Source organism: Mugil cephalus, chromosome 14, assembly GCF_022458985.1.
Source record: "Mugil cephalus isolate CIBA_MC_2020 chromosome 14, CIBA_Mcephalus_1.1, whole genome shotgun sequence".
NCBI lineage: Eukaryota > Metazoa > Chordata > Actinopteri > Mugiliformes > Mugilidae > Mugil > Mugil cephalus.
This window is the reverse complement of record NC_061783.1, coordinates 19261176-19287137: the sequence shown is the minus strand read 5'-3', so window position 1 is coordinate 19287137 and position 25962 is coordinate 19261176. Positions and strand designations below refer to the sequence as shown.

The following is a 25962-nucleotide window of genomic DNA, read 5'->3' as shown; positions in this document are numbered from 1 at the left end:
CAACAACAACCACCATCACCACAATCACAAAGGCTACTGATGTTCAAAGCTTCATGGAATCAGAAAAGATGTCACTGCTACTGAGCTGCTTGAATCAAAAATCATTGATGAGAACCTCTACAAAGATCTTAGCACTGGAAAAGTCACAGTGACAGAAGTAAGTGAAATGGATCAGTGGTAAGTACCTTGAGGGGACCATCAGCATTGCAGGAGTATACCTCCAGTCCACCAAGAGACAATGAGTATTTCTGAGCCAAAAGCAAAGGTCTGCTGACTCCTGGTACCTCTCTGGTCCTACTGGAGGCCCAGGCTGCCACTGGATTTTCATTGATCCAGTGAACAACAAGAAACTTCTGTAGAGGAAGCTGTGGCTGAAAGGAGTAGTTGGCAATGAGTGGAAAAACAAACTGCTTTCAGCTGAAAGGGCAGTTACAGGATACAAAGATCCCTACATGGAGACACAATTTCATTGTTCCAGGCCTTGAAAAAGGACTTATGTGTAAAGATCATGGAATTCGTCTCCTTGAAGCACAAATTGCAACAGGGGAATAATTGATCCAGTGCATAGTCACAGAGTACCTGTAGAGGTGCATACCAAAGAGGTTACTTTGATGAAGAAATGAACCAGATTTGTCTGACCCTGATGATGATACCAAGGGCTTCTTTGATCCCAACACTCAAGAGAACCTTATTTCTACCCAGATAGAAAGTGTTGGACCCATCCGGCCTAGCAGGTCATGAATTTCATCTTGTACTGAACAAGAAAACTCCGTTGAACTATGAACGAAGCGTGAGGGAAAACAAACATGCTTTGCTGTAAGCTAAATACAAAGATCCTAGAGAACAATTTACAGTACCAAGGCTGATAATAGATGACACTTTCGGAAAACTGCAAATTCGACAACCACAACAACAGATACACTTATCAAGCAACACCAAAAAGTACGTAAGGGCATACAAAACTCTTACAAATAAAGATGTTACATGCCGAGAAAAGGTTCTTCCCACTAAGAGAATCAATAATCTTGATGAAAGACTTTGAAACCCTCACAGGCTAGCTACTGGCAGTAAGAAGAAGGTATTGTGTGAGACTAAAACCGTGAACTATAAGAGATCCAAAAGCCGGAAACAAGGACAAACATTTTCTGGGCAACGCTCTAATCATCCTGACGCGGGGGTGGCCAGTCACTGGATTTCATTACGATGAACACTAAAAATCCTGCATATGAAGGCCAAAAAACCACATATGTTAATCAAAAGCTCACTGAAAAAGTACAGGAACAAACACACACTCACAACACAAATATGTGTTCAGCTTCAAGGAATCAAAAAGATCATGGAATCGTCTCTTGAACAAAAAATATGGAACAGAAAATTTCCATGCAGACAAAGTCCAGGAGTAAGAAAAAGGTTCATGTGAAGAAATGAGCCAGATCGTTGCAGAGATACCTCCAGTCCTGACCCAATAGCAAGAGCCATAATCAAGGTCTGGTTGAAGTTTTGGTCCCTCAGGCCTTGGTATGCGGATTTCAAATTATTCTTGTGACAACAAAAACTCCTTGAAATAAAAACAACAAAGAGGAGGAAATAGGGAAAATACACTGGTTCTACTAAAGCATCAGATCAAAGAAGGGAGAGACTGTCAAGTCAAGCTGGAAAATTCATTGAACACCTGGAATTCTCCTTGAACACATTGAACAGAGCAAAACTCGATCATCTCACGAAACAAACGCAGAAAAAAGGTTACTTGGAAAATAACCAATCATCACACCCAAAGTACAATGTTCATGATCAATGAGAATCAAAAAGTCACTGCTAAGAGCTGCTTGAATCAAAATCATTGAGAGAACCTTACAAAGATCTTAGCACTGGAAAAGTCACAGTGACAGAAGTAAGTGAAATGACCAGTGCGTAAGTACCTTGAGGGGACCAACAGCATTGCAGGAGTATACCTCCAGTCCACAAAGAGACAATGAGTATTTCTGACGCAGAAGCAAAGGCTGCTGACTCCTGGTACCTCTCTGGTCCTACTGGAGGCCCAGGCTGCCACTGGATTTATCATTGATCCAGTAACAACAAGAAACTTTCTGTAGAGGAAGCTGTGGCTGAAGGATATTGGCAGTGAGTGGAAAAACAAACTGCTTCAGCTGAAAGGGCAGTTACAGGATACAAAGATCCCTACACGGGAAACACAATTTCATTGTTCCAGGCCTTGAAAAAGGACCTTATCGTGAAAGATCATGGAATTGTCTCCTTGAAGCACAAATTGCAACAGGAGGAATAATTGATCCAGTGCATAGTCACAGAGTACCTGTAGAGGTGCATACCAAAGAGGTTACTTTGATGAAGAAATGAACCAATTTTGTCTGACCTGATGACGATACCAAGGGCTTCTTTGACCCCAACCTCAAGAGAACTCACTTATCTCCAGCTGGTTGAAAGATGGTTAGAGACCCATCACAGGCCTTAGCTTACTGGTCATTGTCAAGAAAGGAGAGTTTTATTTCTTTGTTGACGAGGCAACAAACTCCGTCTGAAATCTATAACAACGCAAAAGCGGAGGGAAATACCAAGGACAAACAGTTTCTCTGTGGGATCTGCTGTACTCCAAATACATCACTGAGGAAAGAGAGAGAGCTTGTGCAACAGTACAAGGCTGGATCAATTACGATGAACACTTTCTGGAAATAATCCTGGACAATCATTCAAAGCAGTACCACAACAGCCTTCAATCATCATTTTTCACTTGTCAAAAGCCAACCACCAGAAAAAGTAAGGGACAGCACACAAAACAGGCAACCATCACCACAATCACAAAGCTACTGATGTTCAAAGCTTCCATGGAATCAGAAAAGATGTCACTGCTACGATGCTTGAATCAAAAATCATTGATGAGAACCTCTACGAATATTCTAGCACGGAAAAGTCACAGTGCAGTATAGTAAGTGAAATGGAATTCAGTAGTAAGTACCTTGAGGGGACCAGTAGCAATTGCAGGAGTATACCTCCAGTCCACTGAAGAAACAATGAGCATTTATGAGGCCAAAACAAAGTCTGTGACTCCTGGTACCTCTCTGGTCCTGCTGGAGGCCCAGGCTAGCCACTGGATTTGTCATTGATCCAGTGAACAACAGAAACTCTCTGTAGAGGAAGCTGTGGCTCAAAGATGGTTGGCAATGAGTGGAAAAATAAACTGCTTTCAGCTGAAAGGGCAGTTACAGGATACCAAGATTCCCTACAGTGGACACAATTTCATTGTTCCAGGCCTTGAAAAAGGATCTTATTGTAAAAGACCATGGAATTCGTCTCCTTGAAGCACAGATTGCAACAGGAGGAATAATTGATCCAGTGCAGAGTCACAGAGTACCTGTAGAGGTAGCATACCAAAGAGGTTACTTTGATGAAGAAATGAACCAGATTCTGTCTGACCCTGATGATGATACCAAGGGCTTCTTTGATCCCAACACTCAAGAGAACCTCACTTATCTCCAGCTGGTTGAAAGATGTGTTAGAGATCCCATCACAGGCCTTAGCTTACTGGTCATTGTCAAGAAAGGAGAGTTTTATTTCTTTGTTGACGAGGCAACAAAACTCCGTCTGAAATCTATAACAACGACAAAAGCCGGAGGGAAATACCAAGGACAAACAGTATCTCTGTGGGATCTGCTGTACTCCAAATACATCACTGAGGAGAAGAGGAGAGAGCTTGTGCAACAGTACAAGGCTGGATCAATTACGATTGAACACTTTCTGGAAATAATCCTGACAATCATTCAGAAGCAGACCACAACAACCTCATCATCATCTTCACTTGTCAAAAGCCAACCCTCAGAAAAAGTAAGGGACAGCAGCACAACAACAACCACCCTCACCACAATCACAAAGGCTACTGATGTTCAAAGCTTCCATGGAATCAGAAAAGATGTCACTGCTACTGAGCTGCTTGAATCAAAAATCATTGATGAGAACCTCTACGAAGATCTTAGCACTGGAAAAGTCACAGTGGCAGAAGTAAGTGAAATGGATTCAGTGAGTAAGTACCTTGAGGGGACCAGTAGCATTGCAGGAGTATACCTCCAGTCCACTGAAGAAACAATGAGCATTTATGAGGCTAAAAGCAAAGGTCTGCTGACTCCTGGTACCTCTCTGGTCCTGCTGGAGGCCCAGGCTGCCACTGGATTTGTCATTGATCCAGTGAACAACAAGAAACTCTCTGTAGAGGAAGCTGTGGCTCAAAGAGTGGTTGGCAATGAGTGGAAAAATAAACTGCTTTCAGCTGAAAGGGCAGTTACAGGATACAAAGATCCCTACAGTGGAGACACAATTTCATTGTTCCAGGCCTTGAAAAAGGATCTTATTGTAAAAGACCATGGAATTCGTCTCCTTGAAGCACAGATTGCAACAGGAGGAATAATTGATCCAGTGCAGAGTCACAGAGTACCTGTAGAGGTAGCATACCAAAGAGGTTACTTTGATGAAGAAATGAACCAGATTCTGTCTGACCCTGATGATGATACCAAGGGCTTCTTTGATCCCAACACTCAAGAGAACCTCACTTATCTCCAGCTGATTGAAAGATGTGTTAGAGATCCCATCACAGGCCTTAGCTTACTGGTCATTGTCAAGAAAGGAGAGTTTTATTTCTTCGTTGATGAGGCAACAAAACTCCGTCTGAAATCTAAAACAACAACCAAAGCCGGAGGGAAATACCAAGGACAAACAGTATCTCTGTGGGACCTGCTGTACTCCAAATACATCACTGAGGAGAAGAGGAGAGAGCTTGTGCAACAGTACAAGGCTGGATCAATTACAATTGAACACTTTCTGGAAATCATCCTGACAATCATTCAGAAGCAGACCACAACAACCTCGTCATCATCTTCACTTGTCAAAAGCCAACCACCAGAAAAAGTAAGGGACAGCAGCACAACAACAACCACCATCACCACAATCACAAAGGCTACTGATGTTCAAAGCTTTCATGGAATCAGAAAAGATGTCACTGCTAATGAGCTGCTTGAATCAAAAATCATTGATGAGAACCTCTACAAAGATCTTAGCACTGGAAAAGTCACAGTGACAGAAGTAAGTGAAATGGATTCAGTGCGTAAGTACCTTGAGGGGACCAGTAGCATTGCAGGAGTATACCTCCAGTCCACTGAAGAAACAATGAGTATTTATGAGGCTAAAAGCAAAGGTCTGTTGACTCCTGGTACCTCTCTGGTCCTGCTGGAGGCCCAGGCTGCCACTGGATTTGTCATTGATCCAGTGAACAACAAGAAACTTTCTGTAGAGGAAGCTGTGGCTCAAAGAGTGGTTGGCAATGAGTGGAAAAACAAACTGCTTTCAGCTGAAAGGGCAGTTACAGGATACAAAGATCCCTACACTGGAAACACAATTTCATTGTTCCAGGCCTTGAAAAAGGACCTTATCGTGAAAGATCATGGAATTCGTCTCCTTGAAGCACAAATTGCAACAGGAGGAATAATTGATCCAGTGCAGAGTCACAGAGTACCTGTAGAGGTGGCATACCAAAGAGGTTACTTTGATGAAGAAATGAACCAGATTTTGTCTGACCCTGATGACGATACCAAGGGCTTCTTTGACCCCAACACTCAAGAGAACCTCACTTATCTCCAGCTGGTTGAAAGATGCGTTAGAGATCCCATCACAGGCCTTAGCTTACTGGTCATTGTCAAGAAAGGAGAGTTTTATTTCTTTGTTGATGAGGCAACAAAACTCCGTCTGAAATCTAAAACAACAACCAAAGCCGGAGGGAAATATCAAGGACAAACAGTATCTCTGTGGGATCTGCTCTACTCCAAATACATCACAGAAGAGAAGAGGAGAGAGCTTGTGCAACAGTACAAGGCTGGATCAATTACAATTGAACACTTTCTGGAAATCATCCTGACAATCATTCAGAAGCAGACCACAACAACCTCGTCATCATCTTCACTTGTCAAAAGCCAAACACCAGAAAAAGTAAGGGACAGCAGCACAACAACAACCACCATCACCACAATCACAAAGGCTACTGATGTTCAAAGCTTTCATGGAATCAGAAAAGATGTCACTGCTACTGAGCTGCTTGAATCAAAAATCATTGATGAGAACCTCTACAAAGATCTTAGCACTGGAAAAGTCACAGTGACAGAAGTAAGTGAAATGGATTCAGTGCGTAAGTACCTTGAGGGGACCAACAGCATTGCAGGAGTATACCTCCAGTCCACTGAAGAAACAATGAGCATTTATGAGGCCAAAAGCAAAGGTCTGCTGACTCCTGGTACCTCTCTGGTCCTGCTGGAGGCCCAGGCTGCCACTGGATTTGTCATTGATCCAGTGAACAACAAGAAACTTTCTGTAGAGGAAGCTGTGGCTCAAGGAGTAATTGGCAAAGAGTGGAAAAACAAATTGCTTTCAGCTGAAAGGGCAGTTACAGGATACAAAGATCCCTACACTGGAAACACAATTTCATTGTTCCAGGCCTTGAAAAAGGATCTTATCGTGAAAGATCATGGAATTCGTCTCCTTGAAGCACAGATTGCAACAGGAGGAATAATTGATCCAGTGCATAGTCACAGAGTACCTGTAGAGGTAGCATACCAAAGAGGTTACTTTGATGAAGAAATGAACCAGATTCTGTCTGATCCTGATGACGATACCAAGGGCTTCTTTGACCCCAACACTAAGGAGAACCTCACTTATCTCCAGCTGGTTGAGAGATGTGTTAGAGATCCCATCACAGGCCTTAGCTTACTGTCATTGCAGAAGTAAACTTTCTTATCATGTAGCTAACTGAGTTACAGTCAGTTGTTTTTCACTAGTTTCGGAATGTTTTTTAAGTTGTCTTCAAAGAAATCTGGACAGAAAGACACACTGTCAACTGTATCATTTAAAAGTAAGGGATGGGAGAGCTTCTATGCTACAGTGTTTTTTATTCTATAGGAAGATTTTAAACATTTTGATTCGATTTGAAAACTGTGCATTATAGATCTTTTGATGTTCACACGGGCAAGCGAAAGTGGAGCAATCATAAAACCTCTCAAAAATGTTCATAAACGAACTCCTCTTAAAATTAGAATCATCATATATAAAGTCACACATAATCTGTGATGTTACAGGATATCAAATGTGGAAAAAGTTTACTACTTCTGAAAAGTATATTAGCTAATAGAGAATGCAGTAAATCTGGCATAGATATTTCAGTCTTGAATTTGGATTTTCTCTTTTTTCATATATACATTTTGGCTTTGTCATACTTTGATTTTTTTTATTGGTTACATATAACTTCTTTTACACAGATGTATCAAGAGATAGTTCACCTATACTTAACATGCCTATAGAGCCTGGGTAGTTATGCTTTGCAATAAAGCTTTTTGTTGTATTCTTAATAGTTAAAGACAGCCCTCATAGAAATCAGTTGTTTTTTGCTGTTCGTGTGTTATTCTATCATGTGGGTAAATAAAGCTGGTGAGACAAACACTGTAACTTGTGACTTTTTTCCAACCTCTTTGAATGTCTTTATGCATATTATCTTGTGCACATATTATGGTTTGAAAATGTTGATAACAGTAAAGTAACAACAACTTACGTGTCAACAAGACTGAGTCAGCATTTGTAAACTAAGCCATTCTGTAACTTCAGCATGACTACAGCACTCTCTAGTGGAAAGAAAGACAAACACACTCTTTATAGTGACATGCTGAACATTTATTTTCTATTGTTGTAGCTGTAAAAAAAAAAAAAAAAATCAGAAAGGGATAGTTATAAAAACAGATGTAGAAAAACAGACAAAGTTATATGAAAGAAATCCTACTATACAAAGTTAAATGTAAGATGGATGCTGCAAAATAAAGGCAGACCCTTAAATGACATTAATACATTAGCACCCATTTCTCTCACTCTTTTCAAGCAAGATTTGTCATTTTTTCCCCAGAGACTATATACATTTAAAACATTAACAAATTTACTTGAGGGTAAAATACCCCAAATACCCTATTAATGTTTGGTTCAAACATTTTACTTGAGTAATTCATGGAACCTAAAGGTGACATGAACTATTCCAGTTTGTCCAGCAGCTGGCGAATTTCTTTCTGGCCACGATAAATTGTCTTCATTCCTCTTGGGAGATAGCGGCAGGAGGAAAGGTTGAGGTAGTCTAGAGCAGTCATTTGCTCGATGACTGGCCTGCAAAACAAAGCACAAACACATTTAAACATTTCATTCTTTATCGGTTACAAATCCATGAACATTGTGTCTCATAAAGCTGTACCTCAGTGCACGTGGCGTTATCCTGGTCCCACTGAGGTTGAGTGAACGCAGCATGTCTGCCTCAGCTGCCTGAGCAAGGCAACTCATCGCCATCTCCATGTCCTCCTCAGAGAAGACCTGATTTGCAATGTCAAGCTGTTGCAACGTCCGGCTCCACTTTTGGGTCACCATGTGAAGTCCAGTCTTAAGTGATGGCATCCCAACATGGCTACTGAAATACTGTGCCCAGAACAAACACTCAAGCTCTACCAAATCAAAGAAAGCAAGAGAAACAGATTAATAAATTGGTTTACCATGAAAAGCCAAGTTTCAAGTGTCCTGATAAAACTGTGATTGCTATTGGAGCTACACAATAAAACGGGGAACACATGCAGGTCATTTCAAACCTACTACTACAACATTTGTGTCTAGTCAAAAAAAAAAGTATTTGTATGTGCTATCAATACGTCATAAGACTTTACGTACAGGATCCTGCTTCAAATCACTCAGTTTAATGAACATAATTCCCAAACGTAAGTACAAATGTAAGTATAAAGACTTAGTCCTACCAGTACAGGGTAATGCTGCAAGACCAGATGGCGTAATTCTCGAACAGCCTCGCAGGTCGAGTACCCGCAGTCTGGTGGAGTCAAAGAGAATGTCCCACAAATCTTTGTCGGTCATGTAGGAATAAGACGTAGACGCGATGCAGAGCTCCTCCAGTAAAGGGAAGCCTGGTGTTGAATCAGCAGCGTTACTTTTTGTCTTATGCATCGGTGTGACGTTCAGCATCCGAAAGGTCTGATGGGATGTACGCAAATGAGCTTCAAGGTTGAACATTTATTACAGGACTGAATGTGATAAGGACAGCTGTATCAGAAGACTTACAATAATTATGTCTTCCTGCTATTAATAAATGTTATTGCTGCTTAATGAAAAGTTTATTATACAGTATTAGCTGTAGCTCAAACCGAAGAAAATAATCAGTTTACAATAAAATATGACAAAGAAGCTGCTACCAGATTTAGTAGCTTAAGAATTAATCATGACCCAAGGTCAATTTTCCGTCTCCTTGATTGTGATTAATAGTTTTAGCTCTAATAGGTTACCACAGTAACAACAAAAATAAATAAATAAATAAATAAAGTTTTTATACCTTGAGCTTAGGACATGCCCTCTGTAGTGCCTGGAGACAAAGTGGGAGCTCACATTGTTTACTGTCAAGCTTGTTGTTGACCTCCAACAACTCCAAATCAGGACAGTGTCCCTTCTGGAAAAACAAAAGTGATATTCTTTGAGCTTCAACTTTATTTGTGTTCACTGGCTTTCACCAATCAGCCTTAACATTATGACCCATGCTTAATATCGTGTAGGTCCCCCTTCTGCTCCTCCTTCACGTCCTCGGGCCAGTTGTCCCATACCATTGCCGAAGCACAAATGAGGACCACTTTTGATAGATACTGACAACTGCTGCCCACAAGAGCTGGGGTTTTGGAGATGGTCTGGTCCAGTCGTCTAAGCCGTGAAAGTTTGGCCAAACTCACTTAAATCCTCCATTATCAATTCTGAGGACAAAGTGTTCACTTGCTGCCTGATTTATCAAACCCTCTGACATGTGGTAATAAGATAATCAGTTGAGTTCACTGGTCATAATGTTATGGCTGATAGGTGTAGGTTTTAACAAATGACAAATATGAGAGACAGGGGCTTACAGAGACAGTAGTCAGAATTCTGTTGTTCTTTACTCCACGAGTGAACAATAATTGCTTCATTTGGCTTCCGTGATTTTCGAGGTACTCGAGGAATCCTTCGACCTGAAACTACAGCGAAAACATTTCATCATGTTACAACTTTTCACTTCTACGTGTCGTCATTCCCCCATCTACAGGGAAATACTGGCATCACTGAATAGTTTCACAATATCTACAAATAGTTTTTAATTTTTAACCTAAAGGTAACAAACTATAGACAAACTATATACATGAATGCTTTGAATGTGCAATTGTTATTTTTATGTTCACAACTAGAACAAATTTAAGTTGCCAACAGACAAACACTTCATCTTCAGCATGAAAAAACAAACCAAAAAATTGTCTGTAACTCTATCATTCTGCACAGTGAAGATATTACGTGGACAATATCCACAATATATTAATAGATTAAGGGAGAACATGAAACATCCATGTACTATACTTTCTAATATACGTGATGTGCATATACCTCTGACTCCTGGAGGTTTATGCTGTTCAGAGACCGGCTGTGTTGACCGAGGCTCTGGAAGGCCTTCGTAGTCAGGCCTGAGCAGAAAGAAAGCTTGATGGAGCCAAGGTGAGGGCTGAACTGTGAAACAACCTGAGAAAATAAATAAAAAGTACAAATGATAACACTACTAAAACAAGTGAAGGGATTTGGAGAAGCTCATTGTAAGGATGATTTATGAGGTGGGAAAGTAGACAAAAAGTAGGAAGATGTGTCTCAGGATGAAACATATGTGACAAAAAATAGCAAAATAGTTTTCTGACTAATAGTTTGATGATTCGCAAATCATTTCAGTTTAAAAGTGCATTAGCTGATGATGTTACCTCTAACGCATAGTCCACATTCTTTTTCCAGTGACAGAGAGAAAAGTCTCGCAACTGGGAGAATCTGGGAAACAAGAAAAAGTTTAAATTTAGTTCACCCAAGGCAACCTGTGTGTCAGTACTCACAGTATTAATAACACATACCTGTTCTGTGCCAGCCAGTTTAAAGTGTCCGTTATCTTCTTCTCAGTTTTAGGCAGCTGGCTCTTTCCCGGTGCGATCCAGCAGTGACCTATTGTCACCTTACGCCACAGGACGGGGCTGGAGGCAGCAGCGTTCCACAGACGACAAACTCTCCCGACCCTACAGCACAAACACAGCAGGGAAAAGGGAACTGAAATCAATAATATGATGTTACTTAGTAATATTATTATTATTATTATTAGTCATAAATCATTCTTCCTAGTACGTATGACCAGATCAGTTTGAGCTAAAAATCAGAATATGTTGGTTTCCTGAGTCTTTTCCATGATAGTAAAGTGAAGATCTTTGTGCTGGAAACACAACAAGACCACGCCACCTTGTGGCTGTAAATGTTAAACATGATCACAACTTTAAATAATGAGACTACTGTTCGATGAAATGTGTGAAAGTGACACGTAATAAAAAAAGACAGAAATCCTGTTTCAATTTGCTTGAAGTCATAAAGTTAGACTAAAAATTAGTTATCTGATAAGTTTCTAGTTAAATCAAATCAAAAATATAGCATTAGGATGTAATACCTGCATAGAAACGGTACAGCACCATCTTGGACGACCACCATCTTAAAAATATTAATAAGCACCTCCTCAGGCAGACTTTGCCCCCACCTGGGGTCCTTCTTCGGCACAATCGTATTTGTGTCCTTTTCCTCCTTTATGACTGGTTGAATTTTGCGCTTAGGCTTCGCTCTAGCTTTTAACTTTCCTTTAACTACCTTCTTCTTCTTGCTTCTCTTCGTATTGGGAATCCAGACAGAATCTCCACTGTGAGAAGCGGAGCTCGATATAAGAAAAAGCATATCTTCCCCTTGGTGTACGGTGTAGCCAAGCGGGTTAGTTGTGGAGAGTCGCGGCCTTTTCTTCTTCTTCTTCTTCGTTTTCATGTTTGCGGCCCTTTTCAAAGACGGCTTTGTTGGTCCATCTTGCCTTCGATCAGATTGTGTCCTGCTCCCTGTTCTTTCACTCTGGCCTGAAGCTTCTGCTGCAGAGGCCTCCATTGTTGCTGCTGCTATCTTTTCTTCACCATGAGATTAAATCCGAGAAAAACCTCCATCAGCACGGCACGATCATATGCTTTAACGTCTGAAAGGAAAACCAGAGAGGAGTCAGCATGTGTATGGATAAAATGTACACAGCGAAAGGGGATAAAATATATAAATTACTACGTTGAAAAATGTCCCATATCTGTATTAAATAAGTATGTGTGCATATTGTAGACGATACACAAGAGCAAATACTTTTCCAATTTCCATACAGTGGAATCCTGCACCAGGTGACGAGTCAATCATTAAATTATACAAATTTTAAAACTGACTGGTGAAACATATTTGGAAACCCAGGAGGAAAAATTCTACGGGAGTAAATTTAAACTATAAATGAATGGCAATACTAATCAAAGGACTGATCAATTTTGTATTTTATATGAGTGGTTCACATTGTATTAAATTAAGTTTTAAGAATAACTGGTTTGTTGGGCAGTACCGTGGTGAAATGTTTAGCAGAGTCATCTCAAAGCAAAACAGGCAGGTTTTTTTTATGTTGTCTCTTTGTGTCTCTTGTTCTGTTACAGCCAGGATATAGTCCAGCCATGTGTGACCCTCTGAAGGATAAGCTGTAATAGATAATGAATGGAAGCGTGCTTTGTTGATTAACACAGGTGTTTTCTGTGCTGCTGGTGTGTCACAAACAGGTAGAAGAAAATGTTTGTTTCCCTGCAGCTGATGTTCAACAGTAGTAGTGCTACTCAATATCTAATCTAAGTGTTGAACATCTGGCATTCAGCTAACTTAACAACTGCTCTGTAGTTGTAGTCTTCTATGTAATTTTCACACTTTGCAAATTCATGCTGTGGGGCAGGTTTTGACACCTGCACTCCAGAGTAATATAAACAAAACTTAATTTTATGGATAACCATGTATTTCAGCATTTTAACTCCATTTATAAGTAATGCGGGAAACTGCAGGAGTCCACATTAGTTAGCAAGTTGCCTATCATTGCTTAACCTGGAAGATAAACAAACAGCTGCTGATTATCTTCTACACAGCAATAATCCATCACAGTCTGGTTTGAATCTGCCACCAGACAAGACTGGGACAGACTGCAGAGAATAATTAGACATTCCCTCCATCCAGGACCTATACCGGTCCAGGGTCAGGAAGCGGGCCGCTAAAATCTCCACGGACACAATCTGTTTGGACTCCTAACCTCGAGAAGGCATCACAGAGCACTGTTTGACAAAACCACCAGCAATCACACACAGTTTCTAACCCAGGGCTGTCGCTCTGGGCAACTCTGTCTCAGGCACAGAGAGACACATTTTTATTCCAGCTGATCAACAACTCTACATTAAATGTACATATTCATACTCACTGTTTAACTCTGTCGTATAGATATGCTCTTGTAGATTTCTTTTTCAATTTATGCTGAACAGTTTTACTTTTAAGCTTAAATCCTGTGTTTTTGTATGTGTACACATACTTGGTCAATTCTGATTCTGATAAATGTGGTCTATGTTGAGGCTGCGTCCGCATCCTCGATTGTTTGTATCCGAAAGACAGTCACAGTCCGTCCGAGTTGCTGCTAACGATTAAATGTGAAGTGAAAAAATACGGTTCAAATGTTTGCATACACGACATAACAGCGTTTTTTATTATAAATTAAACGTTTAACCTTTACTGCATTAATGTCAACGTTAAAATGTTGTTCGGTTACTAAGGCAGCGTTAGCTTGTAACAGTTAGCTGAGCTAGTTCAAAAGTCACCAACATAACCTAGCAGACTACGACATAGAAATAGTTGCTATGCTGAAAACAGGTATTGTTGATAAAAATAAATAAAATATAAATGAAATAAAATGTGAAGAAAAAAAAACTCTTTCGTTATTTTTAAATTACCTGCTTCTGATACAAGACTTGAAGCTCTCGCATTCAGTTGGAGACCCACAATGCATCTCGCGTCTTCGCCGTGATTGGTGAAGAACTCGGCAAATCCCCGCCCCCTGGAAAGACCGTCCAATCAGCGAGCAGCAAAGTGTTCCTCCATCTCCGCCGTGTGTTGTGAAGGCAGGGGAGGGAGACGCACGCAGGAAAGTCGCGGTGCTTTTGTTTATGGGTAAGCATTAATGCTTTTAAAATGCAACTTTTGCCGCTTGTACACGTGAAATTATTTCGAAATACCACAGCACGCTGCTCACCACTTTTGCCTGATTATTAATTGTGCATCTCTGCAGTGTATTACGTTACAATTTCTGCTGGTAAAGTTGGTGCTAACTAGGGCTAACATTAGCATGCAGAGGTGGTGCAGCATTAGCACTCATTCACAAATGTTGCTTTGATGCATGTTGATTTTTTAAATCTGCAAATTCCTTGGACATAATTACAATAAAACACAGAAATTGTCTTGTGTTGCCCTGTATATCTAAATATTAAGTCTTAATTCTTGCATGTGAAGTGCTGCTAATACATATCTGTGGACAGTGGCGTGAAGGAACATTTCTCTAAATAGCCTCGATCGCAATCCTCTACAAGGTGGCCCCGTAGGCTTTATATAAAGGAGGGATGAGCGTGTAGTCTAAAAAAAGTGAAGCCAACGCTTAAGTGGCTTAAAGTGCAATACCACGGTTGGTCGCTAGGTGATGGCTCAGCTGACTAAACAAGTACTGAAATTTCTGAAGAGTGGTTTTGAGGTCTGTACCATGCTGATAGCGCCTTAAGCTCAGTTTATAGTTGAATGTCACTTTTACGCCTATGTGGTGTAGCTCCAGCCCCTGCGATTCAGCCTGATGTGCACCGCTTGATTTTACATAATGTAAAGCCTTCTCCACTACCACCAAAAAAGCGGGTGGGCTATAAATGTTTTGTTTGTTTGTTTTTTGGCTGTAAATTTGGACATTTTAACTTGTGGGATTGTGGAGATTTACTTGGTTTTGGAGCCAGCCTCGAGTGGCCAATTGTGGAACTGCAGTTTAAGGCACTTTCACATCATGGGATGCTCTAATTTCCCAGTTTATTGTTGATGCATAATGAATGAAGTGCAGTTTTTATTCCTGTAAAATGCCTGAATCTCACAATTTTGGACATCACGTTCACACTACTAAAATGCCTAATGTTGTTTTTATACAAGCATTGTCATTATCATTCTTATTATTACTATTACTGAGCCAGAGATGTATGACACACTGATGTGAAAAAGGTCGTTATTATCATTATTATTATTTTTTTTACTTTAAAATGAAGTTGATTACTTTACATCACAAATAACTTGTCATATGATTAATATTTGATGACGTCTTGGAACAGTTGTGCTTGCTGAGGGTTGAAGATCGCGTAAAGCACACAATGGAGAAGGGTCGAGATTTTTCTCTCTGCGGGAAAGCAGCTGTAACCGAAGCTAATCTGAGTAAGTCTGAATGAAGTCACCATATGAGATAATTCTCCTTCTCAGCCATTGTTTTTCTAATCAAACTTTTCTATTTTTCAGGAGATGAGTATTTTTGGAAGCTTGTTGCTGACTTCATTGGTCCTCAGTCAGGAGAAGGATTAGAGCTTCATAAGACACCATGTAAGAACCGACTTCTGATTCAAGTTGGACTCATGACGGAGGACAATAATTTTCCGTGGATGGCCGTCGTAAATTGGCTCAAGAAAATCTTCCCCTGGCACCAATCAGCTGACTTTCGACGCTTAATTGAAAGAGGCATCGCAACGACACTGAGTCTGGGAAGTGAGGCGAGACAGACCTTCCTGGAGTCTGAAGTGAACTTTCACTTCGTTGGCCCGATATGTGATAGCATTGGTGTTGAACGACAGCACCTTCTGGAGATGAGGGACTTTTCAGAACAGGCTCAGTCAATTGAAGTCACAAACGGCTTGATTCTGGAGTTGAGCAACTTTGTCACCAGGGAGAAAATTGCCCCGGTGGTTCTCGTCACGTGGCTCAGGAACTTCAACCCTGAGTTTTGTGAGAACGGCAATATTCAAAAGGCATATAAAGTCCTCAGGTCGAAGATAAAAAACTTAAAAATGTGTTACCGCAATTATGAAACAAGAAGCCACAGGAGGAACGCGGCGATGGAAAATCTGCTTCAGAGTCCGTTTGAACTTGTGCGGGAAAAAAAGGAAAAATTTAAAGTGAAGAAACGCATGAGGAGGGACGACTCTTTCGATTATGAAAAAGTTGCCATAAAGGAGGAATGTGAGGGTTATGAAATCATGCAAGTAGAGGAGAAAAGAGAAGTCGTGAGAAAGAAAACACAGAGAGCTGCGCATGAAGGAAGTGATGGAGATTTGGACTTGTCCAATGGCAGAGATGAAGCCTTGTCGCGCAAAGAAGAATGTCAGACGCTGCTCGATATCGCAATGCTGTCCGTCCAAAAGCTGTCAAGTGTTTACGGCGGGAAAACCTCGGCATGCAAGCAGCTGTCCTTAGATCTGCTCAAGAACCAGTACGCCCTGACATGCAAGGAGCATCCGGCCATGGCCGAGTTTGAGGTAAACCTCAAGTCGGTGTGTGAAGACATTCCCCTGGCCTCTCCTGTGGCGTTTTTAAACTGCAACGCCCATTTCCTCGTTGACGTGCACGATGCGGTCGAGCAGCAGGTTTTGAGCTTTGAAAAGGAGATCATTTCATCAGCGGAAGTGAAACTGGGACGGGACAAGCTTCCAAAATTCAGCAACTTTGTGAATATGCCAGAAAGTGCTACTTCACGCTACATTCACATGGCTTGTGATGTCCTGAGCCCTCGTACCTCTAATAGGTCAAAATACAGTAAATACTGGGCAGCGTTCTGTAAGGAGAAGAAGAATCCCTCCAGGCTTTCGGTGAATCATTCGAATCGCTTCAACAACTACTTCGAAGCTGCAGCGGGTCTCATTCACCACCACAGAGAGATCTCGCCCTTCTTCTCGGATCTGTTGTCACTGAACAACGAAACGTGCCCCAACATCGTTCTGGAGAGTGTCGCCGCAGATGCGAATGACCCTGTGATTCAGAGCCTCGTGTGTGTTCTGGCCATCGTTTACTGCAAAATCCTCGGCCCTTACTGGCAGCTGTTGAAGAGCACAGGGGAGTACTCGCTCTTCGGCCGCTACATACTCGGTCTCTACCAAAAGTTCCTCGATTGGTCGAAGGATCCTTCAACTCTGCTGGAGCCAGAGGAAACCACTGATGTTTTCCTACAGTTCCCACTGCAGGAGAGAACTTTCGAAGGGGTGTTTGATTACTGCGGCCACTGGCACACAAACCGAGACCTCATCAGAACCTGCTTGAAAAGGACGGTGAAGGCAATCGCCGCCGTCACCGATGAACACCTGAAGGATTTTCTGCCGGGGGGAACATTTTCTCAAGTTCCGTCGACAGATTTGAGCTTGCGGCTGGCGAGTTGCACGTTCTCCGTGTTGATGGCGGAATACCCTTTCGGTGACGAGGAGCAAAAACCCGCCAAGTCGTCCAAGCGCTCCTCAAACGTCTTCTCGGATAGCTCCCAGGAAGACGAGAACCTGTCCGGGTTGTCGGACGACAGCTTCGATGGCCATGAAGATCACGGCAGCAGCCCGCAGGCGAGAAAGGGCGGCAATAAAGAAAAGGCAGGAAGGTTTCGCCCGGAGGAGATGGAGGTGAACATGGATAAAGATTACATAATGGCTACTGTGAGTAAAAATGGGGGGCCATGCAAGTCGCAGCAGGACGTCGATAAAATGATGCTGCGCTTTGATGGAAAGTCCCGAGCGGAGAAATGGGAAGCGGTGCGCTGCGAGATCGAGTACCACAGGATGATCCTCAACAACACAAACCCGCACTTGAACTTTGTTTACCGAAACACCACCCAAATGGTGCTGAAGCTGAAGCTCGCGCTCCCTCGGGTGAAACCCGGGTACTCTCTCGTCTGGGCACCCAGAATGACGAAATTAAAGCGCGTAGCTGCGCCTGCGGCTGATCAGACTGAAAACAGCAGCACATTAAAGACTCAGACATATGATGTTTAGCAGAAGGAAACTTTAACATGTGACTTCCTCATATGGCACACGCTGACCTCAACTTTTCTCTTCAAAATATAAATATACTGTATAATTCTATACATGCATCATGTGTCATACGTAAAATATTGTTGTTTTAGTCTGTGCTTTAGTTTTCTGATATCATGTAAGTCCTTTTCTTACTTTCCTTGACACCGAATGTTTTTTTTGTTTTTCCTTTTTGGACAATGCCGGGGTTAGTTTGTAAAAACTGCTGACTTGAATATTAACCACTGTCAAAATAAATTTCAATCTGATTTAGTTTTTATTTGTATTGTTCACCAGTGCGATAAACCAGAAAAGTGTCACATAATATAACCTTGTGTTTCTCGGGATTTGAAGGCCATTTTGTGGTTGCATCACGCAGCAATGTCAGCAAGTTCTTGGTTATAAAAGTGTTTTTCTGGGAGGGGCCGCGAGGGTAAATAGGGAATAAAAGAGAAGGCAGTGATAAGACAGGAGACTATTGGGGTCAGTGTGCCAAATGTCACAGCATTAGGATTTATTTAGGTCCTGTTATAATTACATTAAAAGGGCAAGACATAGTATATAATAAGCAATTATAGTAAATAAATAAATAAATAAATAAATAAAAATAATTAAATCTTAATTGTTGTACCGCCCACACCAGTTGTTGGCGGGAGGGAAAACAAACTAACCCCCCCGTTCAGTCCTCAGCTACTCGTCCTGATGCCTCGGTAATGCCTTCACTGTCACCGGAATGCAGAAAATTACACATCAACTATGAAAAACTACAACTTAAATTGTCTCCAAAAGCAAAATAATATCAGCTTTTGGTCTGGATTTGTCCTTTAGACATTACATTTCATCTAGAAAGTGTTTTTTTTTTATTGTATACAAATAAGAAAACATGAAAAAGATTGATATTAGTAACGGTGTAGAGACAGAAGCATTGTTTTTTTTTTTTTTTAGTTGCAACAATAGTTAAGACTATGTGTTGGGTCTAATTTATGGTCCGTTTTTATTGTTTTTCCCCTCCATTTTATCAACACAATCATTATAGGGAGAAAAAAATTGAAATTACAACGGGAATTACGAGGGACAGGGAAGGCAACCGTTAGGGGCGGTAGCTTTGCGTAAGTGTGGACCACCATTCCCCAGGTTACAGCGGCGTGTGCGTAAAAGACAGAGCACATTGTCTGCGTTTCACTCACACAAAGTCAAACTCTTCCAGGGGGGGCTCTACTTCCTCGTCCTCTCAGCCGGAGTCAGCGCTACCATGGCCGGGTGCAGTTGGTGGAGCAGCACGGCGGTGACCCACGGGCTGATGGCTCTGTTCGCCATGGGCTCCTGGATTTCCGTCAACAGTCTGTGGGTCGAGTTGCCGGTGGTCGTCGACGTGCTGCCCGAAGGTCAGATAAACATACATTTGACCCTTTGTCCAGTTCATCAAAGCAGAGCCGCGGCACATGGAGGCTGTTGTATAGTCCTCGCTTTAGTGACAATTTAACCCGAGCTGGTCCGGGTTAGCTTGTGGTTTGAGCCAGATATGCATTTAACTTAGCGTGACTAGACTCCCCTGTTTTCTGGGGACAGTGCCCGTTTGGGTGAACTGTTTCTCATCTAAAGCTGTCCACGAAAATATCGTGCTTTTTTAGCGTTTTATGAATAAGAAAGAATAAAAAAATGTTGCACGCAGACTACAACAACTGTTATTACGGTAGCCGGGAAGCCCTAGTAAGGAGCGTGTGGCGCGCACACTACAGCTATTACGGTAGCAGTTTAAATCTGAATAAATATGTCAAAAATAAATTAAACCGTAATCGTCCCTGTTTCTTCATTTCATGTTGATAGAATTTAATTGTTTTTTCTTTATCTCCGAGCTGTAATTGTCACCGGATTTTATTTCAGAAATATCGTCACCTTAACTCTTTAAACCTTTTTTGTATTATTATTAATTTAAATTATGCATTTATTTATTTTTTCTCAAAAACAATGGTGAAATCCAATATACAGATATATTTAATACTTATCTACAGCTCTAATATACTAAATACTACACTTCATAATTACTATTAATTAGCTACAGCTAATTTACTTCAGATTTCGACTTTAACCTAAATTACCTGAAATATTTTATATATTGCTAACAATGAACAACACTGTTCCTATTTGGGTTTGCTCCTAATAGAGCTTTTGTGATAAATATTATAAGAACGTTTGGAGTGGTTCATTCATTCATAGATTTAAATAATGAATAGGCAAAATGGTTTGAATAAAAGCATTTTACAGGTTGTTATTCACCCTGGGACCTGGATTCAAAAAGATGTGTTTCCAGTCACTGGAAGAAAAAAAAGAAAATGAAAAGGAAAAAAGAAATCCAGATCCATCGGAACCAGCGGCTGTGCAAGACTTACAAAAATAGTATTCCTGTAAACTTGGCCTTAGTAATATGGCAACTAAGACTACAGGTTTAATAAACTAAGAAAAAACAGATTATAGATAGATTATTAGAATAAACCTGGTCCAGCTACAACATAAAAATACTGTTTACATAGTTATTATTATTATTTCCCAAGAACAAATTTTTATCCCTGTATATATATATATATATATTTTATATTTTTTACCACTATAAGAAATTTGTATTGTTATAGTAGGGGCAAAAAATAAAATACAGTGTAATATAATATTGCGTAATTTCACTTCAGTGGTAAATATAAAAGTTCTATTTTTTTGATTGGTTTATTTATTTTTTTTACTCTACAATATTTAAGAAAACATACATTTTCACTCATTTGTTGTAAAGCTTGAGTCGATCACAGACTCTCATGATGTGAGTTCCATGATAAAAACTTAAAACTCCTTTAGAAATGAAGAAGCCACTTGGTTGAGCGGTAAAATGTCTTCAAGAAAACTAGTACTACAGGTAAAACCACCCATAAATTTCTCTCATTGTTCAACGCAAATATCCACATTACTAACATTTTCTCCCACTGGAAGTTCCTTGTGTGCACCCACAGAATTTCTGTAATTTAAAGGACACAAAGACGCGTGTGTAGTAGGCTGAGATAATGATGAAAATATATTTCTACTTTTTCTATTTCTACCATTTTGTACCTCGTTAGTCTGGCTCCCTCTGTTAAAAACAATCGTCAGCATTGGGTTCATTTTTGTTTCTACTTCCTGTTTCACTTTCAACTATGGTAGAAGTGTAACAGTATGAATATTTCATATCACATTATTTATTATGGTAATTATCATGGTTATCATTATTATCACAGTATTGTTGAAATGTTCAAAGAGTACTTATACACTGATTTCAATGAGTGTGAAATAATTTAACCAAATTTTATTTTGAGAAAATTAACTTTGTTGACAGAAACATTCGAATATTAACATCAAACATACAAATGTGCATTAAAAACGGCATCTTGAGGCTGTAAGAGTTAGACTTACACTAACGTTATTGTCATGTTGTATGCAGAGGGTGTGTACAGAACGAAATTATGTTGCATACAGCTCAGAACAATGTAATAAAATTACAAATATACACAACATAAAGTGCAGCAGCGATGTAGATGGATAAGGTGAAGGTATCACAGTGCAAAAATGTTTAATCGTGCAAAATATCGGTGCAAAGAATGACAGTAAAAAAGTATGTTCAGTTATGTACAGGAGGCAGCAGTGCTTTGTGCAAATATTAGATTAGAACCCAGAATACTTTTCACTTTCGCTGTTTAATTTAACTCACCAGCTATTTTCTGCAGACAAGTTAACATCTTCCATTAGTTTCCCCTCTTAAAATATCCACAATACAATACATTGTCCGTGCAGACGCCTTCTGACATGTTGTGAGTGAGTCTTGCTGCCTCTCTGGAAATTAACCGTATCACCGTGAATTATAACACAGTTTTCCATGATAATTAAAATCTGTACCGGTAATACTGCCATGGTTGATCATTATACCGGTAAACGTTACATCCCCTAAACAATGGCAACTGAAACTTTTGCCAAAATTTCCCCAAAGACGCATCATGAAAATGTTCGTGTCTCTGAAACCTCTTCAGTTAACGTTTGCTCCACGTGTTCATTTATTATTCATTTATCCAAAACACTTGATTCAAAAATTGCAAAGATGGAGAAGCAGCCCAGTTCTTGTGTTCTGCGTTGCCGTGGTAACTACGTTTTACAACAAAGTTGCTTGAAAAAGGACGCAACATCTCTACGTTGAGTCACGGTTAACATCAGTAAGCGGATTTAAAACCTGCAGAGAACAATGCAGCTTAACATCAACTCGATGCTTTATTCCCTTCACTCATATTTACGTGTTCTCGTTCTAGGCTGGAACCTTCCCGCCTACCTCTCGGTGCTGATAGCCTTCGGAAACCTCGGCCCGATCGCGGTGACGATCACGCACCACTGCGCTCCGGGGCGTCTGAACGAACGCCTCGTCATCCACGGCATCCAGCTGCTGGCCGTGGTGGCGTCCGCTCTCCTGGCCGTCTTCTGGTCCCACACGGTCCTGATAGCGGGGGAGGAAAGGTCCCTCCCCTTCCTGCTGTTCACCTTCGTCTTATCCCTAGTTTGCTGCACGTCCAACGTCACCTTCCTGCCGTTCATGTTCCGCTACCCGCCGCAGTACATCCGCACCTTCTTCATCGGCCAGGGCTTCAGCGCCTTGTTCCCCTGCGTCGTGGCTCTGGGGCAAGGCATCAGCAAGCTGGAGTGCAAGACCGTGAACGGCACGGCGACGCCGGACAAATTAAAGGAGAACTTCCCCGCCCAGAACTTCTTCTGGTTCTTGTTTGTGATGCTGGTCGTCTCGGCCTCGAGCTTCCTGGCTTTGACGAGGAGGCGGACGCAACAAGACGCGGCGCCGTCGGACTCCGGCGACGGCGCCGCGGTGGCGAAGGACGAGGAGGAGACGCGGCGGCTGCACAACGGAGGGACGCCGGTGTCCGAGGACCAGGTGCAGGTGGAGGAACAACCGCCTGCTCAGACTTTTTGGACGCCGCGGAACATCTACCTGCTGGCGCTGCTCGCCGTCTCCAACGCCCTCACCAACGGGGTCCTCCCATCGGTGCAGAGTTTCACCTGCCTGCCCTACAGCACCATGACCTTTCACCTCTCCGTGGTGCTCGGGAACATCGCCAACCCCGTGGCTTGTTTTCTGGCCATGTTTGTCGTCCTCAGGTGAGAGCCTGCGCTACGAGACGCTCCGCTCCGACGTTTGTTCCAGTTCAGGTTTTTTTACATTCTGCGTCTTTGTCCTCCTCAGATCGTCCTCAGGTCTGGGCTTCCTGTCTCTGGGAGGTGGCGTGTTTGCAGCGTATCTGATGGCGCTGGCAGCGCTGAGCCCCTGTCCTCCGCTGCTGGGAAGCGACGCCGGTGTGGCTTTAGTGGTGAGTGCCAGCGTTCACACAAATACACGAACAAAAGACTAGAATATGAAGGCAAACTGAAATTAAATCGACAAACAAGCAAGTCAGTAACCTTCACATACCATGAATAAGCTAAACCTGACAAACCTCCCACATTACAATTTAAAAAAAAAAAAAAAAAAAAAACTAAAACCAACAACAACAACAAGAAAAAACAATAAAATGCATTTAAAGGCCTGGAATCTGTAAAATTTTTTTTGTTTTGATTATTTATTTGTTTTTGCTTTGTTTTAGTTTTTTTTGTTTTTTTTAAAAAAAATATTTTAATACTTATTTTAGGCAAAATAACATTTAAAAAAATATATATAGAGAGATAGATTAAAAAAAGATTATAAAATATAGATTTTTTTAAAAAAATGTATTTACAAATTATTTTTATTGAACTCTGGTGGTAGCTACTGTTATACAATAGTTGGATAATTAAAAAGTCGAAAAAATAAATACTTTGATTAACTTAATTAACTCAAAATCACAGCTCTGTGCTAAGACTCGTTCACCATGACATAATCTCTCATTTATTACGCTCCTATTCCTTCATCTAAAGTATAAGCAGAAAAAAAACTGTCATAAACAATCTCCTCAGTATTTAAACTATTCTGTTATTTAAAGCAAATGTGAATAGAAGTTTCTAGAATCAGTCAGAGATGAATGAGTCAGGAGTTTCTTTTATTCCGTTTACCAGAAACAAGTGAAAAGTCAGCATAAGGTCGATTTAGACCATTTATTTTTAAATGAATTACTTCTGAATAATTAATTTCAGCGCTTTTTTTTTATTTATGTGGATTTATTTTCTACTTAAGATTGTGTAGTTTAATCCTTTGCCTTTATGCATCTTGCTGAATTAATCACTGAATTCCTTTCTTATCTTTAATGATTAATGAGAAAGGATCAAGCAGCTGTTTTGGCTTCATTATCACAGTAACTAATCATTTTAACACTATAAATACAATTGTTCTTCTCTGATGTTGAATTTTGCAGAAGAAGGCTCAGACTTTAATCGCGTGCTTCTTCCCGTTGGTTTAAACCGAGGCTGATTTCTCTCTCGTTCCCCTCTGCAGATCGTCTCCTGGATCATCTTCACCGGCCTCTTCTCGTATCTGAAGGTCGTGATCGGGACGCTGCTCCACGAGTTGGGTCACACCGCGCTGCTGTGGTGCGGCATCTCCATCCAGGCCGGCTCCCTCATCGGAGCCCTCGTCATGTTCCCTCTGGTGAACGTCTACCACGTGTTCACCAGAGCCCAGGAATGTGTGGACAACTGCACTTAGCGGTAGTGAAACTTTTCTTCTTCGTGGGAAATGACTCTTTTAAACCGATGCCTTCTGAGGATCCCGAGAAAACATCTTTCTCGGCCCTGATTTTTTATTTTTTTTGTTTTTTTCTTCGGACGAGGCGTCCTCTTCTTGATTCAGAGGTCTGCGAACGTAAAAAAAAAACATTTCCCCGGATAATGAGAGCATTGTGTCGCTGCACATTGGCCGGAGGGGAAGTAAAAGGCAGCATGATGCAGTTATACCACAAGCGCTTTGTGAGCGATGTTATAATGATTCTCTGTAGCCGAAGCTGTTTACAGTGGCAGAACAGATGCTCGTGGAGTTGTTTCCCACCGCAACAAAAGATCATGTGAAAAGTTATTTGCTCAGGGAAGGAAAAACAAAAAAAAAAAAAGAAACAAGGAACTCATCAGCATAAGAAATGATTACACTACCTACAGTTTATTTAGTTGTGCAGGTTTAGCTACCTCTTCTTTTGTTGTGCCATTTAAATTATTATTTGATCATTTCAACTTGATTCATCAGACACAGGATTAAAAAGGTTTGAAGCCATTGTTATTAAAAAATGGTTTAAATGCAGAGACTTTAAACACACGCAGATCTGGCATAACATTATGACCACCTTCATAATATTGCGTAGGCCTCCTTTGGGTCCTATGGGTTGAGGGGAGGAACTTCTGTGGATCATCCCACATATTCATTAATACACAGGACGAGATGTTACAATCCCTTGTGCCATGATCTGAGGCAAAACTCCTTTAGAAGCCCAGTCCAACTGGAGAACCGGCCAGCAGTCAGCTGCTAACTAGCCTAGCCTAGCCTAGCCTAGCCAGTCAATGTCATTTACTTGTCCTGTCAGTGGACATAATGTTTTGGCTGATCGGCGTAGGTGCAGTTACATTCCTTGATTTCATGCCAAAAGTAAATGAGTGTCTCTGCGCTGTTAAGTGCTTTCTGCAGAAAGCACCGTTTACGGTTTACACCGTCTATAAAGTGCCCTGAGACAGCCATAACATTATGACCGCCTGCCTCATAATAATGTGCGACCACACGCTACAAACACGACAACAAGCGTGAACCTTTTCAGCGCCCTGAGCCACACATCCGGCTCGTCCACATCCGTCAGTAAGACGTCTCCGGGTTCAGCACGTTTACCTCCACTGGTATCACTGGTCTGCAGTGGTCAGTCTGTACCAAAACTCCAAAAGCTGCGCATGCTCTGAGCCAGACGTCTTA

General features: G+C 41.2%; 2 protein-coding genes and 1 pseudogene across 3 annotated transcripts; 2 read left to right on the top strand and 1 right to left on the bottom strand.

Moving 5' to 3' along the window:
- The first annotated feature begins 872 nt into the window (after positions 1-872).
- LOC125020288 lies at positions 873-7483 on the top strand (annotated as a pseudogene).
- Positions 7277-14075, bottom strand: fbxl6 (F-box and leucine-rich repeat protein 6). Its single transcript, XM_047604309.1, has 10 exons — positions 13929-14075; positions 11558-12118; positions 10980-11138; positions 10836-10899; positions 10474-10605; positions 9966-10073; positions 9410-9523; positions 8823-9054; positions 8276-8519; positions 7277-8190 (listed from the first exon to the last, which is right to left on the bottom strand). Exons 2-10 carry the CDS (start codon positions 12031-12033, stop codon positions 8061-8063), a joined length of 1659 nt encoding a protein of 552 aa, XP_047460265.1. The 5' UTR covers positions 12034-12118; positions 13929-14075; the 3' UTR covers positions 7277-8060.
- On the top strand, positions 14035-25460 carry slc52a2 (solute carrier family 52 member 2). Of its 2 annotated transcripts, XM_047604287.1 has the most exons (5): positions 14097-14145; positions 19243-19420; positions 22352-23204; positions 23290-23413; positions 24511-25460. In XM_047604287.1, the coding sequence occupies exons 2-5, from the start codon at positions 19288-19290 to the stop codon at positions 24718-24720; spliced, it is 1320 nt and encodes a 439-aa protein (XP_047460243.1). In that variant the 5' UTR covers positions 14097-14145; positions 19243-19287; the 3' UTR covers positions 24721-25460. The 2 variants fall into 2 exon arrangements, with proteins under 2 accessions (XP_047460242.1, XP_047460243.1); XM_047604286.1 differs by lacking the exons at positions 19243-19420; positions 22352-23204; positions 23290-23413; positions 24511-25460 and adding exons at positions 15333-15432; positions 15514-18107 and having other exon boundaries at positions 14035-14145.
- Positions 25461-25962: the final 502 nt, after the last annotated feature.

Excerpts from the sequence above, each read along its gene's own strand:
- fbxl6 (XM_047604309.1), bottom strand. The coding sequence starts at position 12,033 with ATGGAGGCCTCTGCAGCAGAAGCTTCAGGCCAGAGTGAAAGAACAGGG. Across the intron at positions 10,074-10,473 it reads TAAACCTCCAGGAGTCAGAG|TTTCAGGTCGAAGGATTCCT; the intron begins GTATATGCACAT and ends TTTTCGCTGTAG. Across the intron at positions 9,524-9,965 it reads GAATTCTGACTACTGTCTCT|AAGGGACACTGTCCTGATTT; the intron begins GTAAGCCCCTGT and ends TTGTTTTTCCAG.
- slc52a2 (XM_047604286.1), top strand. The coding sequence starts at position 15,372 with ATGGAGAAGGGTCGAGATTTTTCTCTCTGCGGGAAAGCAGCTGTAACC. Across the intron at positions 15,433-15,513 it reads TGTAACCGAAGCTAATCTGA|GAGATGAGTATTTTTGGAAG; the intron begins GTAAGTCTGAAT and ends TCTATTTTTCAG.